This window comes from Tachypleus tridentatus, chromosome 10 (genome assembly GCF_004210375.1).
Source record: "Tachypleus tridentatus isolate NWPU-2018 chromosome 10, ASM421037v1, whole genome shotgun sequence".
NCBI classification, from domain to species: Eukaryota; Metazoa; Arthropoda; class Merostomata; order Xiphosura; family Limulidae; genus Tachypleus; species Tachypleus tridentatus.
Genome location: NC_134834.1, coordinates 54,744,346 through 54,766,142, shown reverse-complemented (window position 1 = coordinate 54,766,142; position 21,797 = coordinate 54,744,346). Strand labels below are relative to the sequence as shown.

At 33.8% G+C, this 21,797-nt stretch overlaps 1 protein-coding gene across 1 annotated transcript in view; it reads right to left on the bottom strand.

The window, feature by feature from the left end:
- The window catches only part of LOC143229305 (serine/threonine-protein kinase 32B-like), a 79,472-nt gene that overhangs the window by 26,939 nt on the left and 30,736 nt on the right, over positions 1-21,797 (bottom strand). Inside the window, exon 4 of the mRNA XM_076461444.1 lies at positions 17,448-17,608. Within this exon, the coding sequence (XP_076317559.1) occupies positions 17,448-17,608 (161 nt within the window). The remainder of the gene's footprint in view (positions 1-17,447; positions 17,609-21,797) is intronic.

Sequence of the window (21,797 nt, the reverse complement as noted above, 5' to 3'; positions counted from 1 at the left end):
ACTAGCTGCTTTCCTTCTAGTCTTACGCTGCTAAATAGGGGACAGCTATCGCAGATAGCCCTCAAGTAGCTTTGTGCGAAATTTAAAAAACAAAACAGAAAAATAAGGTTTAAGTCAGTTTTGACCTCCGACATTCCCTATATTTCATAGTATTTACGTACAAATTTTGAATGAGACTGGCCCAACAGGCAGGGTCAGAGGAGTTACGGTGCAAACAAACACACTTTTCGTCTTTGTATATATATAGGTAAACTACATCCAGTACACATACATGTAGATATCACATTGAATTCGATCGTTAAACTTTCAAGATGCTCAAAATGCCACACATCCGTATAAGTATTGTTTTATAACAGGCTATTGATTGATATTGTTAATTAAGTTTGAAGGGTCTCATGAACTAAACCATTTCGCTATTGTAAAGTGCTTGATAAAGATTCGTATAAATTCCACAAAAAAATTGCCCAGTGATGGTAATAATCCTGCCCCTAATGCCAAAGTATTCAATATGACTCTTGTTAGTCATGATTAACATTACATTTACAGAAAACCCATTTACTGCAGCTAACAGAGTAACAATTAATTACCCCCCGATCGACTCCCGCATAAGAAATAATCATAGCGCTTAAACTCAGATTGAATAAGGAGCTATTTTATTCAAACAAACTGTCAATGCAGGTCGAGACATCTGAATAAACGAACACTAACCCGTTTGGCTTTTTCAAAGAATATAATATAGAATATCTTGGTTTCTGTTTGACTCACTCGACTGCAGTATTGTCGAGTATCAAAATTGTGAGTGTAGTTTGTCCGATTTATAATAAATTAAATGTTGTTTTTATTATTCTCTCATTAAATAACAGTTTGTTTGTTACCTAAGAACGATTGACAAACAGCTAAGTAAACATAAATACCAACAGAAGAGAAAAATGAAAGATGAAAATGACTTACTCAGGTAGACAAATCTTATTTTCTCCTAATAAATATTATAATACTTACTATTTTGTGCTATTTAATTATTTTCAGTTAGTACGCACTAGCTAGATAACTTAAAATCAATGACCATAATTGAGAAGAAATTCTTTATAACTTAAGAGACAGATAAAAAAAGAATTAAAGTAGAAGAAAATCTGCTTCGAACAGCGAACTATCATAGTTTAACATCTTGTTCTTGATAGCTCTGATTTACAGGCACTGCAGAATGAGCGCTGAGGAATTGTCTTTTGATTCTATTCATTTCTAATTTTGTATGAAAAAAAACCGATAAAAACGACTGAGTACTAGTGATAGAGCCGGTACCCGTCATATGGTCGTATTTGATAAATTTTTTCACCATCACTGCCGAGGAGGTTTCCTGACTACTTCCTAGAGTGAAGAACGATCAATCGGCAATTATTTAATGTTTATTTTTTAAGCTAGAACAATATATTATTAAGCTGAGTAGAAACGAAATCCTGCTATCAGTCTTGCCGTTTCCCCTATTGCGATGCGAGGTAAATATTAAATGTATTAGTTTCTACAAATGACTAAGTTTTTTTAAATCCAAGGTTTGCAGGAAACCTGTTTAAACTACAGAAAAGATAGGACAGAAGAAAAAACTACAACGATAAAATTGTATTAGAGACATAACTTCACGATAACGTTAACATGTGGAAACGGAGTTTATAAATTGGTTGTTGTCAAGAGGCATGAGTTTACATAACCAAACTTCCCATTCTCAAGTTTCCGGTGGACCAATGTTAAGTATAAGGGTTTATAACGTTTAAAACTTGGTTTTGATACCTGCAGTGAGCACAGTATAGATAGCTCATTGTGTAGGTTTGTGCTTAATAACCTATTCTCCAAAATGTTTTTCTCTTGAGATGTCGAGAAGTACATACATGGAATGTTTACCATTTACACACGGTCGATGAAGAAGCTAACTCAAGAATAGATAAATATACATATATATTTGTTAAAATAGAAATGCATTCACGTTTAGACATGCTCCCAAGTGGCTCAGTAATAAATCTGAGAGCTTACAACGTTAAATAAAAGTCCACTATGTAACTTTGCGTTTAACGACAAACAAACATATAAATATAGGGGTTATATTTTAAAGAAGAAACAAACTCGTAATATATGAAGGTAAAGTCTCTCTATAAACTTCATATCAATATCTAAGCTGTTGTCCAATGTAGATTTCTGTTTATATTTTATATGCAGAGCAATCAACAGAAATAACAAATGTTAAGACACTCCAACAAATTGTATACCATAATGAAAAAAATGTTACCTTATGAGCTCAAATCTGTTTCAAGAGTTCAATGAACTGTTATTCACTGCTGACCGCCAGTTTCATGATGTGTCATTTTTAGGTACATATTATGACATTCATACCTTTTAGCTTTACGTTTGTTGATAGTTTACAGTTCCCTTGATGAATATTGCCTGGGGCCCTGGCATGGCCTAGCGCGTAAAGGCGTGCGACTCGTAACCCGGGGTCGCGGGTTCGCGCCAGCGTCGTGCCAAACAGGCTCGCCCTCCCAGCCGTGGGGCGTTATAATGTGACGGTCAATCCCACTATTCGTTGGTAAAGGAGTAGCCCAAGAATTGGCGGTGGGTGATGATGACTAGCTGCCTTCCCTCTAGTCTTACACTGCTAAATTAGGGACGGCTAGCACAGATAGCCCTCGAGTAGCTTTGTGCGAAATTCAAAAACAACAAACAAACAATATTCCCTGACAGTCGTCAGAGACCAAAGAATTCAATAAAAAATAAAATATAAAAACACGCCACTTGTTAAAATGGGGACCTCTGGCGTCTTGAATTTTACTCATTCTAATAGTGGCAGATGAAAGAATAATGTGGAACTGACTTAAATTCTTTCATACACACAAAAAAAACAACAAGTTTTTTAGCCTTGTTGAAAAATTGGTTGCAACGTCGCTTGAGATAAAATATAATAATCTTCACGCTGGTTTTACTGCTTTTTTCTTTTCTGGTACCAATGTGATAATTTAAAAAATAAATCTTCATAATTCCAACTATCTTGTTGTCAACTGCACTTTTGTACAATTTTATCTGAACAATTTTTGTATCTATTTTAAGGTTTGTAAAACCAATCACATAAATTTTAAAACTAAACGAAAAACTGAAGACAATTTCATGCTGAAAAAATGCTAGAACAAAGTACTGTTTTCAGTTTTACTTTTTACTTATTTTTAATTGTTCCTGCACACTACTAACGTTCTAGCTGAAAATTTATATAAAAAAAGTTAATCTACGTAAGCGAACGCTTGAAGTCCTCTTTGATTAAAAGTACGGCAACCATACAAGTACACTACGGAATTTGCCGATTCACTAATATGTGGAGAGAATGAAAGATAAGGTTTAGATTAACACCAGACTGTGTGTGTTAAAAGGATACAATGTATTTTCAATTAGAGACACGTTATTGAAACGAATATACAGTGGAAAGAATTATTATTCATATATATAAAGTTAGCAAAACGAAATGCTTGTTTCGTACCTCAATTCGGGAAAACAACGTAAAATCCGTTTCTGCAATTAAATTCGAATTATTTTTTTCCATAAAAAAAGAGAATACGGTTTTAGAATTTCGCGCAAAGCTACACGAGGGCTATCTGTGCTAGCCGTCCCTAACTTAGCAGTGTAAGAGTAGAGGGAAGGCAGCTAGTCATCACCAATCACCACCAACTCTTAGACTACTCTTTTACCATCGAATAGTGGGATTGACCGTCACATTATAACACCCCCACGGCTGAAAGGGTGAGTATGTTTGGTGCGACGGGGATGCGAACCCGCGACCCTCAGATTACGAGTCGCACGCCTTAAACTACCTGGCCATGCCGGGCCTAAAGAAAATACAATCTTCTAAATGATCAACGATTGAACAGTTTCGTTGTGACATCTGAGAAATCGTGGTAATTACCTCTATCAACCCATAACTACGGGCACAGGAAAACTCTACTCTGGCGAATTACTAGACTACAAAAATAACGTCTTATTTAATCGTCACTATAGATTAAGAACAGAAGCATATCATTCGTCAAATTCACTAGAAAAGACATAATCATAGTAAGAGAGCAGTAATGTTAAAGTATTAGTTTGTAAGGACATTTATGATTTTCATTTACAAATATAAATATATGCATGAATGTAATATATGCAGTTAAAAATATTAGAAAAACTAGACTGATTTATAAGCTGAAACAGATAGATCATCCATAATGGAAATGTCTGATGGTAGGAACCAGTTTGTGGTTTTATTTACAATTGCTATAAAAGTAGTACCTTAAAGATAGTTGATACAGAGTGAATTTTTAGTTAGAGTAATTGTAAAATTGTATAAGACAATAAACTGTGGAATGTGTTTTTATTGTTATAGCAAAGCCACGTCGGACTATCTCCTGTGTCCACCGATGAGAATCGACCCCTGATTTTCGCGTTGTAAATCCGAAGACTTACCACTGTCCACAGAGGGGTGTAAATTTGGAACACGAAAAGCTTAAAGTCCTACTAAGTAAAGTTTTTATGTAAGCAGTTCTAAGATATTATATTTTAAAATCTACGATAACTTTGAGTAACTTTGGAAATTTCAGAAGCGAGAAGGGAAGGAGAATCGCATCCAAAGGATGTTGCCTCACACTCATTGGCTGCCTCAGGAGAGAGAGGAGGATAGTGGGTGATGTCATTAAAGATGACGAAGTCATAGTTACAATTTTTGTAACCAGCTGACGTCTTACTAGGCTGTTGTGACAAGCAGCCATTATGTCATAGTTTAACTAAGTGTCACCAAAGGGCGCAACTATGAAGGGCTGAAATTAAAGTTCAATACTAGAGAGGCAACTATAATAGACGATTACATAAGAGTACTACAAAGTAAAAAAACATATTTCTAGGCCGTCTTGACTCATACAATACATCCCTAGTCATGCCGATAATTAAATATTAATTAATTAGTTAAATCATCCTTAAAATAATGTATAAGACTAATTCATTAAATAGTTTATAATCAATTCAATTACATCCTTTATAATTAAATCACTCTAAAAAGGGTGCTTAACACTAATTAATTTGTTAATCCTAAAAGGACAGTGAATGTTAATTCATTTGTTAATTAATTAATAATTAAATCACCCTACCACAAGGTATAGAACATGTTTCTAGTCAACCATGACTCATGCAATACATTCACTGTTTCAAAAACATTACATTTGCTATGACAAGCACCTAGGAACAGAGAAGTGTTGAAGTTTGGCTTAAATGTTACTGAACACAAACAAAACTTTAAATTTGATGCCTATTTAGTGGCTTTAAATAACAAAGAATGATAGCTGCAAATATTTATAAGTTTTATTTGTATGATGTAAAGCGAATAGCCAATAGAATGTGCTAAGTTTTCCTATTTTATGTATTAATTGTTTAAAGAAGAATATGTGACGACCCCCTAGGTTAGTGACAGACTCTTCTTTCTCGCTCTTGATGACATTTTGAGATAATTAGTTTATCATCATGTGCTCACAGTATAAATGACCACATGATCATCTTTGACACAAGTACAAGATCATACATGTTAGTATTTCATTATTAAATGTATTGTAAAAGTGGATATTAATTATTACAGTAACCGATGTTTTTTGTTACAAACACTGAACTGTTATCAAATCACTTGGTGCTTGGATTAGCTAGCCAGTTATTGCAAAATAGACTTTGTCATTCCTACCCTACAGTTTTCTATTTGTGTACATTTTCTTAACCAGGATAGTCTGTAACCTTGAATATCAAACAGTTTGGACTGTCATGCTTTACTTAGATTTCTTCACACTATGCTCTAATTTTATATTGCAAAACAATACTTACTTCGCAAATCACATAGTGTTGCTCAACTCAGGACTGACCTTTCTGAAATATCTCACGGCCCTACACTGTAAATGTGACCACATGACACCCTCCAAACAATCTTGTCTTGACGTCAGTGCCAACACTGTTTATATGTGACCTTTACAGTTTTTAAATTTCTGTTTACAGATTGTATGCTTGGGATTTGTTGTTAGTGTCTTAATTTAGACAGTCTCAAAGTTCTGTCATTGTAAATTATAGTAATCAGTAATAACTATCTCATTCGCCAATCAGTGGCGCAGCGGTATGCTTGCGGACTCAGATCGCTAGAACCAGGTTTCAGTACCTATAATGGGTACAGACAGATAGTCCCTTGTGTAGTTTTGTGGTTAATTCCAAACAACAACCCAACAAACAAACTGTCTCATTCATATAATATTTATAATTTATGAAATATAGAAAGAAGGTTTGTAATACATACTTTAAATATCAGATAAAAATTATTCAAATTGTAAGACAGATGATACCGGCATTTCTTTACGTGCGTAAAAGATTGCAAGTAAAAGTAACAGACAAATACCAAGATAACAGAAGTTTCCTCTTTTATAGACCTACAAACAATCTAAACACACGATAATGTTCTTAAGAAACTGGTGTTTCTTTACACGGTCAAGGCCCGGCATGGCCTGGCGTAAGGCGTGTGACTCGTAATCCGAGGGTCGCGGGTTCGCGCCCGCGTCGCGCTAAACATGCTCGCCCTCCCAGCCGTGGGGGTGTATAATGTGACGGTCAATCCCACTATTCGTTGGTAAAGAGTAGCCCAAGAGTTGGCGGTGGGTGGTGATGACTAGCTGCCTTCCCTCTAGTCTTACACTGCTAAATTAGGGACGGCTAGCACAGATAGCCCTCGAGTAGCTTTGTGCGAAATTCCCAAACAAAACTTTACACGGTCAAATGATTACACCTTCAAGATATTATGAATATATAGCTGCCTTTGTGTTTTATATTTAAACAACAAATATAGGAGTTCTAGATCGAAACTTAGTACAATGGACAGTTTATTTGGATTTTAAACATACTGTATTTATGAAACGTAAAAGAAAAAGTATGTATTATTTTTTATCATAAACAACTTGAAAGATACTGAAATAGGATTTCGGGGATGCTTATTCATTTGAGCGCGTAAGGCGTGCGACTCGTAATCCGAGGGTCGCGGGTTCGCGCCCGCGCCGCGCTAAACATGCTCGCCCTCCCAGCCGTGGGGGCGTTATAAAGTTACGGTCAATCCCACTATTCGTTGATACAAGAGTAGCCCAAGAGTTGGCGGTGGGTGGTGATGACTAGCTGCCTTCCCTCTAGTCTTACACTGCTAAATTAGGGACGGCTAGCACAGATAGCCCTCGAGTAGCTTTGTGCGAAATTCCAAAACAAACAAACAAGGCTTATTCATTTTATTTAAAATATCAAAATACTTGTTATTTTTGTGCCGTTCCCTGTCTACAAACAGATTTGTTTTACTCACACCATCGTATGAGTAAATATTTAAACGTTCCATAATATTTGAGTATATGTGTAGCACTGTACAAGTCTTCGTTTACATATTGTAGGTCAATTTTAAACTGTAAATAAAGCATATGGTTGATTTACTTTTAAATGTTTTGTATAATTTCTAAAATAAAGACAACTTGGATTAATTACAGTTTATTATTATGGTAACCCATATTTTTGTTACAAACATTGAATTGTCATCAAAAGTGTAATCACTTTGTCGTTAAACTAGCCAACTCTGTAATATTTCAAAATATATTTGTTCGTTCTAGACATATGGATATGGATGTATACCCTCCATCCCCCCTTCATTTTAGGTGGGGGGTATGGTGCATACAATCATCCCCCCTTACAGTTTGGTCTGTTCAATTGTTTTATTGCATCACAAGCCTACAAATTGTGTGTTTGTTCTTGTGATTCTCGTGTTCTTACCAATCGAATTACATAAATAGGCCAAGATGTAGGCATTTTCAGTAGCCGAAATGTACATCTTTAATATAGGCGTGCTTCTAAGCTTTTCGATCTAAGAGATAGTTCGTAAGTATGAATGAGTAGGCCTAAGTACACATGCAAGTATCGTGGCAACAAGATTACTCTGTGACTGCAAGTTTACAGCTTTCAGGTCCACGTAATCGGAGATTACCAATTTGCAAATTGAACAGTCCACATAAGTGGTTGCAAAAATCATCCCTCCCATCGGGTGTAAAAATCTACGCCCCTGTTATTTAAATATATTACACTAAATAATACTTTTGACAATTTATTACATCATTGAAAATTTTAAACACTTGGTTGATTATTAAAAAGAGTTCCTTTTAATTAACATTTTGTCATTTTATAACAGGAAATTTAAATAACCGATGAATTAGCGTTACGCCTCCTTTTTATGACGATTTAATTATAAATTAATCAATGAATTAATTATAAATGTTTTAATTAATTAGTGTTAAGCATTCTTTTTAGGACGAATTAATTAAATAATAAAATAGTCTTAAGCGTCCTTTTTATGACGATTTAATTATATATGATTTAAATAATTGTCGAATTAGCGTTTAATTACATTCTTGTTGAGACGCGTATTGTACGAGTCTTAGCTGGATAGAAACGTTTTCTCTACTTGTGGTACTATTAAGTAATCATCCATTTCGGCCGCCTGTCAGTTCACCATAAGGTTAGTTTTGCTTTTTTGGTAACGTACACTTGAACTATGACATAAAGGCCACCTGTCACGATGACCTAGCACTATGTTTCTAGTGGAAGAATGGTTTCGTCATCTTTGATGACATCACCTTCTCCTGAGGCAGCCAATCGACGTGAAGCATCAATCTTTAGATTCCATACTCCCTCCCTCCCTACATACCTTCATATTGTTATATAACAAGGGGCTATTTTTTCAACGCGCTTATTTTAAACCATGACAATAATTTTCTGTAATGTACTATGTTACAGATAAAGTAATTTGAACTCTTTATCTCAAACTATTGACGTTTCGTATTCGTAACAAGAATTTTTCTGTTCTAAGTTTTTTTTTGTGTGTAAAATTTTCTGAACGGTATCAAATTCATACATGGACTGAAAGCTGGAATGTCAGAGATGCTTAGAGTAAAAGAATAGCTATTTATAATTTTAAAATACCGACAAAGAACAAAAAAAAACAAACAGTTGTCATCATTTTCCATGAGAAAGATGTCGTCTACTCTTTAAACTATATAGTAGGAGTGATGGTCAATTTTATAACACACCCACAGCTGAAAATGCAGTGTGTTTCTTGTGACATCAAGTATGAGGAACCCTGGAACTCCGATTCACATGCCAATAAGATAACCTCTTCGATCGCGCCCAGTCCATTTTCCACAAGAATACAACTCACCAAATTCCAACCATATTTATAATAAGACAAAGTTTCTGACTATTTTTTTACAATAACAGTGCTCTTCCTGCTTTATTATATTTAAATAAACAAATATATATATACATATATATACACATATTATTTTATTGCTGTCCTTTCCTCATCCACAAGTAAAGACAACATATTTTATTGTAATCAAAAGGCAAGGTTTATTCGATATGATGAATGGATGATTTTGGTTTGTTTCAAAATTTTCGCTCAAGGTTACTAAGGGCTATCTGCAAATAACCTTCCATAGTGACGAGTTAGAGGGAAGACAACTAGTCAACAGCATTCATCGTCAACTCTTATTTAAGCTACCCTTATCTGATTGAATAATTGTAGTTCCTCGTCAGTTATACTTCGCGTCCACAGCCTTGAAGTGTGGAGAATGTTTTTATTGTAACAGGACGCGAAGTTGGAATTCTCAGTTAGCGCACAAACTAACAATGCCTGAAACCTCATTCTAATGCCATGTTTTAATTTGATCACTGCATTATTTTTTGAATGAAACAGATAAACGGTTTAGTTAAACAGCAACAACAAACTTCAACATTTTCTGTAACAAAATGAAACACCTCAAAATATTTGATTAAATGGTTGTGTTTTTAAACGCATTAAATTTTTGTAAAGAACGCAAGTTCACATCAACGCCTTGGGTAATCTGTTTTGTTTTTAACAAAAAGTATTTTATCGAGAAACGATTCACCAAGAACCCAATTAACTCTGTTATCTTTTTCAATTATTTGATACTTTTCTTAAAATAGGACTAAAGACTAAATAGCCAATTCCAATTAAGTTTGGGATGCTGAATCTGAGATTATCCAATCATTATGCATCACGTATTACTTTTAAAATGTTAATCACCAATAACTGTTCAAGTGGTTCATTGTATAAATAGTTACTTTAATTATTTATTTGTTGGAAGTTCTTCCGTTTGAGCGAAAAGAGAGGGAGTAATCGTTCCTTATTAAGCTGGTAAAAAACAAAACAAAAACGCGTTATATCAAGACCTGAAACGTCTGTAATAAGAATAAAAGTTAAATTTTCTTTGAGAAATATTATACAGAGAATTCACTATTATTTAAAGATTGGTCTGCAAATGAACAGCAAACATCAATGTTAACGAAGACTTTCATAGTATCATTCGCCTGATTGTTTTTGAATTTCGCGCAAAGCTATACGAGAGCTTTCTGCGTCTGTATGTTTTCTTATACCAAAGTCACATTAGGCTACCTGCTAAGCCCACCGAGGGGAATCAAATATCTGATTTTAGCATTGTAAATCCGTAGACTTACCGCTGTACTAACGGGGGGCCACGAGGGTTATCTGTGCTAGCCGTCCCTAATATTGCAGTATAAGACTAGAGGGAAGGCAGCTAGTCATTATCACCCACCGCCAAATCTTGGGCTACTCTTTTATCAACGAATAGTGGAATGACCGTCAAATTATAACGCCCCCACGGCTGAAAGAGCGAGCATGTTTGGCGTGGCGACTATTCGAACCTTAGATTACGAGTCGAGCATTCGTCTCATACGTTACTGAAGAAAAAGTAAATTAAAAAAAAATGCGTTCTTTTAAGGTATTCTGTTGTTCTGAGATTTCATTGGCTAGTTCTTTTCAGATCTCAGATAATGCATAAGCGACACCAGTTTGTCACTGTCTGTTTACTACTTACCTTTAATTTTCTTCCAAATTTCACAACTAAATTCTCTTTCAAAAGGCATATTGTAATTTCTTATTTAATATGTTCAAACACTAAAATTTTCTTACACAGCTTACTTACATTTACTTTACATGATTTACAAAAATCATCCCTCCCATCGGGTGTAAAAATCTACGCCCCTGTTATTCAAATATATTACACTAAATAATACTTTTGACAATTTATTACATCATTGAAAATTTTAAACACTTGGTTGATTATTAAAAAGAGTTCCTTTTAATTAACATTTTGTCATTTTAAAACAGGAAATTTAAATAACCGATGAATTAGCGTTACGCCTCCTTTTTATGACGATTTAATTATAAATTAATCAATAAATTAATTATAAATGTTTTAATTAATTAGTGTTAAGCATTCTTTTTAGGACGAATTAATTAAATAATAAAATAGTCTTAAGCGTCCTTTTTATGACGATTTAATTATATATGATTTAAGTAATTGTCGAATTAGTGTTTAATTACATTCTTGTTGAGACGCGTATTGTACGAGTCTTAGCTGGATAGAAACGTTTTCTCTACTTGTGGTACTATTAAGTAATCATCCATTTCGGCCGCCTGTCAGTTCACCATAAGGTTAGTTTTGCTTTTTTGGTAACGTACACTTGAACTATGACATAAAGGCCACCTGTCACGATGACCTAGCACTATGTTTCTAGTGGAAGAATGGTTTCGTCATCTTTGATGACATCACCTTCTCCTGAGGCAACCAATCGACGTGAAGCATCAATCTTTAGATTCCATACTCCCTCCCTCCCTACATACCTTCATATTGTTATATAACAAGGGGCTATTTTTTCAACGCGCTTATTTTAAACCATGACAATAATTTTCTGTAATGTACTATGTTACAGATAAAGTAATTTGAACTCTTTATCTCAAACTATTGAAGTTTCGTATTCGTAAGAAGAATTTTTCTGTTCTAAGTTTTTTTTGTGTGTAAAATTTTCTGAACGGTATCAAATTCATACATGGACTGAAAGCTGGAACGTCAGAGATGCTTAGAGTAAAAGAATAGCTATTTATAATTTTAAAATACTGACAAAGAACAAAAAAAAACAGTTGTCATCATTTTCCATGAGAAAGATGTCGTCTACTCTTTAAACTATATAGTAGGAGTGATGGTCAATTTTATAACACACCCACAGCTGAAAATGCAGTGTGTTTCTTGTGACATCAAGTATGTGGAACCCTGGAACTCCGATTCACATGCCAATAAGATAACCTCTTCGATCGCGCCCAGTCCATTTTCCACAAGAATACAACTCACCAAATTCCAACCATATTTATAATAAGACAAAGTTTCTGACTATTTTCTTACAATAACAGTGCTCTTCCTGCTTTATTATATTTAAATAAACAAATATATATATACATATATATACACATATTATTTTATTGCTGTCCTTCCCTCATCCACAAGTAAAGACAACATATTTTATTGTAATCAAAAGACAAGGTTTATTCGATATGATGAATGGATGATTTTGGTTTGTTTCAAAATTTTCGCTCAAGGTTACTAAGGACTATCTGCAAATAACCTTCCATAGTGACGAGTTAGAGGGAAGACAACTAGTCAACAGCATTCATCGTCAACTCTTATTTAAGCTACCCTTATCTGATTGAATAATTGTAGTTCCTCGTCAGTTATACTTCGCGTCCACAGCCTTGAAGTGTGGAGAATGTTTTTACTATAACAGAACGCGAAGTTGGAATTCTCAGTTAGCGCACAAACTAACAATGCCTAAAACCTCATTCTAATACCATGTTTTAATTTGATCACTGCATTATTTTTTGAATGAAACAGATAAACGGTTTAGTTAAACAGCAACAACAAACTTCAACATTTTCTGTAACAAAATGAAACACCTCAAAATATTTGATTAAATGGTTGTGTTTTTAAACGCATTAAATTCTTGTAAAGAACGCAAGTTCACATCAACGCCTTGGGTAATCTGTTTTGTTTTTAACAAAAAGTATTTTATCGAGAAACGATTCACCAAGAACCCAATTAACTCTGTTATCTTTTTCAATTATTTGATACTTTTCTTAAAATAGGACTAAAGACTAAATAGCCAATTCCAATTAAGTTTGGGATGCTGAATCTGAGATTATCCAATCATTATGCATCACGTATTACTTTTAAAATGTTAATCACCAATAACTGTTCAAGTGGTTCATTGTATAAATAGTTACTTTAATTATTTATTTGTTGGAAGTTCTTCCGTTTGAGCGAAAAGAGAGGGAGTAATCGTTCCTTATTAAGCTGGTAAAAAACAAAACAAAAACGCGTTATATCAAGACCTGAAACGTCTGTAATAAGAATAAAAGTTAAATTTTCTTTGAGAAATATTATACAGAGAATTCACTATTATTTAAAGATTGGTCTGCAAATGAACAGCAAACATCAATGTTAACGAAGACTTTCATAGTATCATTCGCCTGATTGTTTTTGAATTTCGCGCAAAGCTATACGAGAGCTTTCTGCGTCTGTATGTTTTCTTATACCAAAGTCACATTAGGCTACCTGCTAAGCCCACCGAGGGGAATCAAATATCTGATTTTAGCATTGTAAATCCGTAGACTTACCGCTGTACTAACGGGGGGCCACGAGGGTTATCTGTGCTAGCCGTCCCTAATATTGCAGTATAAGACTAGAGGGAAGGCAGCTAGTCATTATCACCCACCGCCAAATCTTGGGCTACTCTTTTATCAACGAATAGTGGAATGACCGTCAAATTATAACGCCCCCACGGCTGAAAGAGCGAGCATGTTTGGCGTGGCGACTATTCGAACCTTAGATTACGAGTCGAGCATTCGTCTCATACGTTACTGAAGAAAAAGTAAATTAAAAAAAAATGCGTTCTTTTAAGGTATTCTGTTGTTCTGAGATTTCATTGGCTAGTTCTTTTCAGATCTCAGATAATGCATAAGCGACACCAGTTTGTCACTGTCTGTTTACTACTTACCTTTAATTTTCTTCCAAATTTCACAACTAAATTCTCTTTCAAAAGGCATATTGTAATTTCTTATTTAATATGCTCAAACACTAAAATTTTCTTACACAGCTTACTTACATTTACTTCAAAAACGGGCCCGGCATTGCTAAGTGTGTCAAGGCGTTCGACTCCTAATTCGAGGGTCGCGGGTTTGAATCTCAGTCGCACCAAACATGCTCGCCCTTTAAGCCGTGGGGGCGTTATAATTTTCGGTCAATCCCACTATTCGTTGGTAAAAGAGAAGCCCAAGAGTTGGCAGTGGGTGGCGATGACTATCTGCCTTCCCTCTAGTCTTACACTGCTAAATTAGGGACGGCTAGCGCAGGTAGCCCTCGAGTAGTTTTGGGCAAAATTCAAAACAAAAAAACACTTCAAAAACGTCATGTTTTTAAATCACGCTCACACCTACGCCTTATTTTGTTTTTAGCATTATTCCGTTGTTACAACTGTCAGTTGAATAACGATGTTTATAATACGAACGAAATATTTCGTTTGACATATTTTTAGGAATACTTACTAGCATGAACTGACATGGCTTAGTAGTTAGCGTGACAGTAAGTGAAGCCGAGTAAAAATAGTTGGCGTCCTCTTTTGGAGTCGTGAAAATAGAAGGGACAGGAAAATCCTGTTATTTGATTGCAATAGCCCGAGAGTTACTGATTGGTGTTACTGACCCGTAGGCCTATATCTAAACTATCTCTTCAAACTCAGTTCAAAAGTAGACATTTCGCAGCTTTGAGTTATTATCCAAATAAAACCAAGCCTAACCAAGAGGTAGTGTTCAAATAACGTGCCTCGTTATCTATTATTGAAATTACTGAAAATTGTCAATAATTGCATCAAAATAATTATAGGAATATAATTATTAACGTTGTCTTAGGTTAAAATCTTCTCGACTCGTCACGCTTTAGGTATATTACAATTGTCGTGTTTTAACACATTTCGGTAGCATCAAAATCAGTATTACAGCATTTGGATATGGAGAAGTGCGAACAACGCGCACGTTGAATCACGTATTGAGAAGATTATTAAAATTGTTAATTTAAAAAAAGGAAATGCGATCTCCAATAAATAACAGAAACCAGGTAGGTAGCTTAAAGTGAAAATGTAATCGCAAAAAGTAAACAGGCTTAAGGCTTGAGACATAGTGTTGACATTATTTATTCAAGTTACAAATCCCTATATTGACTTTCCTCAGTTTTACACTTGTTAGACAAGGAACCAAAATTAGATATGTGCACAAATAAGCAATTTAAATATTTCTTACAGAGCAAATATGAACACAATTTTCGTTGTTCTCAATTTAAAGCGTAAACATTTTTACGGAATATTTCATAATATTTCGTTTGGATATAATTCTCGTGTCCCTACGTGTTATGTGTGTAGATAACCACTGACTGCCGCAAATACACACACACACACACATATATACATATATATAAACAAACAGGAAAATGTTAAAACTGTTTATAAATTCTATAAAATTTGTGAAGTACACAAGTGTGTAACTTAGGTTAAATTTTCAATGCACAATAATTTGTCATTTTACACATTAAAGCTATCGCTTCTTACGCTTTCTATAGTACTCAACTATTAATAATCCCAGCTGCCTCATTTCCTACATAGCAACATTTTAAAGTTTTTTAATTTTAAATTTTATTTGTTACTGTTTTAAATTTATATTATGGAATAATCTTGTGAAGACTTAGAGCGTCTACTATTAAAGCAGGTGATAACGGCCAAAAGTGAGCACTGTAAAAACTGAATGAACACGTATATATATGTAATATTAATACCCAACAGTCAAACAAAATAAAACAAAATCAAAAGGAAGGACTGCGATAAAAACAGCAAATCCAAACCTGTGACTAATGGTAGTTTGTTATGAACAAAAACAAACCCAAATAAAAATCAAAAACGCTGACCGATCGAAAGGATATACATGTAAATTAAGGCAATCACACTTAAGGATCCCCAGGGTACAAGCTATAATGTGATTGGTTGCTGGCTATGTCGCACTTTTCTATTACATTATTCAATCTTTATGCAGATAAGTGTGATTGCCTTAACTTATATACATATCCTTTCGATTGGTGCAGCGTTTTTGATTTTTGTCTGGACTTGTTTTAGTTTATAATAAATTGTATATATTTATTCACTATTTAAAGTTCTTTCTAAGGCAGAAAATGAACAATTAGCAACCAAAGCATTAACTTAAGATTGAATTGACGTTTGAAGTTCAATAATAATTTCTTTGCTGAAATTTAGTGAAAAGGAATTGGGATTCGTGTATATAAATACTGAATCTATCATTTGAAAGTTTTATAGAAGAAAGGGTAAATTGTAGGCAGGTTGATTGCTTTGTTTCTTTCATCTGATCTAATCCATTTACAAAAGCTCCTCTTCCACTGATAAGAAGGAAAGCTATTAAGTCTGAAAATATGTCTTTATAAACATCAGTTTTCCGTAGCATGTTTAAATAACAGGGTTACATTATCTCTACTAAACTCAAAAGTTATAACAGTTACGATAAAGTCTATAAGTCAATATTTCTTAATGTTTTCTGCCTTCAATCTCGAAGAAACGCAGTTTAAAACTTACATTTCAAAAGTATGGTTTGTTAATAGATCAGCAATGAGAAACAAAACTATAAACTGCTAATAAACGTTTGAACCTACATAGGCAATAGCTATTTACAAAATAACTTTTTAGAAATGTTGTTATTTTAGGAATGACACATTACAATGAAATAAGCATTAAAAACAGTTTTAATAAAATGACAAGTGGAGAACACTCGTACCGTTTTTGGTCGGTATCTGTGAACAAGTTGTGAACTTTCAACGAATTAACAGCGAAAGTATGTGGCTGTTGTTTGTTTCTTTTCATTTAATTTAATTAATACCTCCTATATCCCCAGGTGGAACAGCGGTGAGTCTATGGACTTACAACATAAAATCTTAGGTTCGATTACCATCAGTGGATACAGTATATATCATAACGTGGTTTTACTCTAAAAAACAAACAAGTATCTCCTAGTGATATACTACAGAAATTAGAACACTTCGTAAATCTTTTAAAATGTACCTTTTACTTAAGTTTTTCAGCATTGTAATTAATAAGTGACGTCGTGTAAGTTTATAATTTCGGGTAATTCAAATTTCTTGTGTTCTATTTAAAAACTTAAAACTATTCACATATGTCAGAAGATGCTACATCATATGGATATCCTTATTTTAATGAATAATTATTTAAAGCTTTTAATGAATATCCTTTTAAACGTTCATTTGTGAATAAAACTGTCGATTACTGGTTTGTTGAAAATAAATTCTACTTTTTCTCCATGTTACAGGTATATGAATATTTTCATACAGGAGTGTTAAGCCAATGAAGAAATAAGTAACTCATGGGTATAAAGCATTATTTAAAAATTTGTAACTACTAACCTGTGAAGAATATACTTAGACTGCAAATAGTCTAACGCCATGGCCACCTCACATAGATACAAACATACTCTGGCTTCATCAAAGTTGCCTTCCTGATGTATATGGTAGCGCAGGTCACCTCCTAACAAAAGATCTACCACCATGAACATGTCCTCTTCGTCCTAGAACCAACAAAAGATAGGTACATTGTACGTAAATTAAATAATAAGTAGACCAGAACGAGAGGCGCATACTGAAAAAGTGAAACACTTTCTTAAAAAAAAACAACAACACGATTTCGGCCTTTACTTAAAAAAAATAACAGTTTTAGCTATAATTTATCAAGAACTTCCTCTAAGGTCAGAAAAAATCTGCTTAAAACAGTAAGTAAAAATTCACGAAACATTCAGCTGATTGTTAAATACTATATATTTATAAAAATATTCTGACTATGCTTATAGATAATGACCTATTATCGCATCTATTCGAATAAATATCATACGTTTCATAGACTCAAGGACAATATTAATGAACACTTTACCCTGATGTCGCTGATAGATAAATATTAGCCTCCTACTTTTTCCTAATTCTGATTTTCAAATTAATTTGAAAAGGAAAACTAGTTTCTAAGTACGGGGATAAATAAAACAAATAAAACGAGTGGCAAATGTTTAAGCTTTCTATCGCAAAACATTTAATTTGTTTTTATATAGAATATATATATTTATTCTGAGAAAAATTTCCTCTTAAGGCATTATACATTTGTTTTAGAGTATAATCCCCACTTGAGAATGAAACAGGAAATACAGATATTTGTCTTTTTTTCTCAATCTCTCAGGATGCATAAAACACTTCTTCTCATAATGTGAGTTATTTTAGTTCAGGAAGCTTATTAAAACATTCAGAAATACTACACTTCCTATCTTTACTAATAATATAATATAACATAATTTAACATTCATACTTCAGAGTAATAAGAAATATACTAGATCACTGAATGAAAAACAAAACCGGCTACTATAATCTTTCATCACCAGTTCAGATGTGTCAGTGATAAAAATCTACGAATTTATCAGTTTTGAAAACCTAAAATCGATAAACATCCAATAACTTCATACATGCAATAAAAATATATAATGCAGATGTATTATTAAATTAAACTTTCTTCACAAAAGCCAATAGTACAACCATTAAAAAAATTATCATGTTTTACGTGTTCGTACGAGTGTGATAATATAACATTCCAGTAAAGTAGTATAAACATTGAGCCAGTAATTCAATACTTTAAGACACAGAGAAGAAGTAAGCAGATAAGCTGTTATTTGAGCTCATCTTAATTTTTACTTTAATCGTTGGTAAAAGGATGTTAAGATTCTTTTCCAAAATTTGAAATTAGACTGTTTTTATTTAACCGTTAATTTTATAATGTGTCTACGTATTTACTTTCTTACTGTTTTAATTTCATTATAGTTGATGAATGACGTTTCACAAATAAAACACACTGAAATGTTGAAGAGAACCACGTTAGTGCAGTGTTTTAAAGTAGCACTTAACATTAACAATAAAGGAAGTTCAATAAGATATACATAAAGAGAGTTAATACACACCAATGTTTCGTAAATTCAAACGTTTTATTAATTGTAAATGATAAAACATGACGAGAATGGAGCAAGACATAGATTGGTCTTGAGAGGTTTTATTTCTCAGATTGGTTGATTGGAGACTTATATATCTTTTTCACTACAGAAACTGTAGGTGTTCCTGAGAGTTCTCCCCTTTGCTCCGAGCTAAACTTTATAATATCTGAATTAACTCTCGAAAATTCCTCTTTTTTTACCTACAATGTCTTTACTAATTCTCTGTTCTATCCTTTCTATTGTCACCTTTATATTCAGTCCACTTAATACTTTGTTTATAGTATTTTATTGTGATGAAAGCAAAACAGGTATAGAGACCCATTCCTCATTTCAAATTAACAGTTTAATGTATGAACTCATTATAGTATATAGTTCTATATAGTTCACAATAAGGTAAATATAAAACTGTAAAACAATTGAGCCATTCAAGCGTAAACTACAAAAAAATAGGAACACACACACACGTATATATATATATATTGCTATGAAGTTTGTGAAATTTCGCACTTGAAGTTCTGCTGAATTGGTTTGTTTTGTTTTGTTATGAATCTCGCGCAAAGCTACACGAGAGCTATCTGCGCTAGCCGTCCCTAATTTAGCAGTGCAAGGCTAGGGGAAAGCATCTAGTCATCACAACCAACCGCCAAATCTTGGGCTACTCTTTTACTAACGAATAGTGGGATTGACCGTCACAAATAACGCTTTCATTGCTGAAAGGACGAGCATGTTTGGTGTGACGGGGATTCGAACCCGCGACCCTAGGAAAAAAGTCGAGTGCCTTAACCACTTGGTTATGCCGGGCCTACTCTGATGATTAGTTCATGATGGGTAGGTTAGTCTCCAAAGCAGCTGATGCCTTTTACTTTCAGGAAATGTTTTTCTCGTGATACTTTTAGCTTTAATTAGATCCTTTTTCATTCTTGCAAGCTTTGATCAGGTCTGGTGAAGCTCTCATGATTGGTCTATTTCACTGGGACCTTATGTCAGTGTAGTTGTAAGTAAATAGAAATGTTTAAACTTGCAAGAGTTGAGCTTCGTCAATTTTGTAGGATATGCAGTAGCTGTTGTACTTTTCTGTAAGATCTTCTGGATATTTTATGTCATACCAATGTAGCACGTTATTTTTTTAACATCATTTTGCATTGCACCCTTTAATAAAAACTGCAATTTTTATTTTCTCTCAGATTGTAAGTAGAGTACCTTAAACCCCAGGCTATGCTGGGCCTCGTAAGTTAATAAACAACAATTTACATATGATCTCTTTATTGTCTAATATGTGTATCTACACATTCCTCAGATAATACTACAAAACAAGTTGATATATGACATAAAATTTACGAATTTTGCCACAAAGATTCACAGACGATAGCACCACGTTTTTCATTTATTTTTTATGCTTTTAAAGGTGGCAAACAAACCATTAGAGCAGCCATAGCATTGTTATGGAGTCCCAGAGGGCACGAGTCTCAAAAAAAAGAAGAAAAACATTTTTATTTATTCCTGGCCCCCTTAGCTCATTACACAGCCTTGTACACACATGTATAGGTACGTAATTTAGTAAGCCGGGTATGGCCAGAAGTTAATGGCGTTCTACTTGTGATCTGAGGGTCGCGGGTTTGAATCCCTGATACATTCAACATGCTCGCTCTTTCAGCGGTGGGGGCGTTATAATGTGACGTCAGTCTCACCATTCGTTGGTAAAAGAGAAGTTCAAGAGTTGGCGGTGGGTGGTGATGACTAGTTGCCTTTTTTCTAGTCTTACACTGCTAAATTAGTGACGGCTAGCGCAGATAGCCCTCCTGTAGCTTTGTTCGCATTTAAACAAACAAACAAACGTGTACAAATGAAAAAGACAAGACAGTAGAACTTAAATTCTGATCATAGAATCAAACTATTCTTAACAACTCAGTCCTTTCAAATTTTAAGGTAACACAACACTCAAAGCTTTTAACACGTATAAGCTTTTAAAAATCAATAACAGAAAGTTCGAATTTTTTTATTAGAATTTTAACCAAGATTTGCTCAACCACATAAAAAATGAAGACTACATTCAAGTTTTCATTAAATAAAAACAATTTACAGCTTTCAGTAACATTATTAGGCTAAAATAAAAGACTGTTCTATACAGTTTTCTTCTTATGTACATCACTTATTATGTTGTAGACAACGTGGAAAAAATTATCTGAACAAGCATTAAGCTGAGCTTGACAGTTTTCTCTTTGGTTAGAGTTAACTTCCAATATTAAAGCTCTATTTTAACTTCCATTTTGACCTTTTCAACTACACTGTCGTTCGATCCCACACTGAATTCGTAACATTTCAGTTCTTTCTAGTGGTTTCAGATAATTGGCTCATCCAGCCGATTTTAGGAAATCATCAATAATATATTACTGAAACTTATTAAGAAGATTGTGGTGCTAACTATGGCATCTAGAAGCATAAAAATTACCATTTGAATTTAAATCATTACTTCATAATTAAGAAATTTGTTTATGCTTTTTCTTTTTATGTTCACTTGTAAAGAAACAGTGTAAATTTGGTTATGTGTAATTGGAATAACAGATATGTCATATAAAGAAAAATTGTAGTGTAATTGTTATGGTTACTGTGCATGCGCATTACAAAACCGCAAACCTGAAAATAATTTGTTTGTTTTTGAATTTCGCGGAAAGCTACACGAGGGCTATCTGTGCTAGTCGTCCCTAATTTTGCAGTGTAAGGCTAGAGGGAAGGC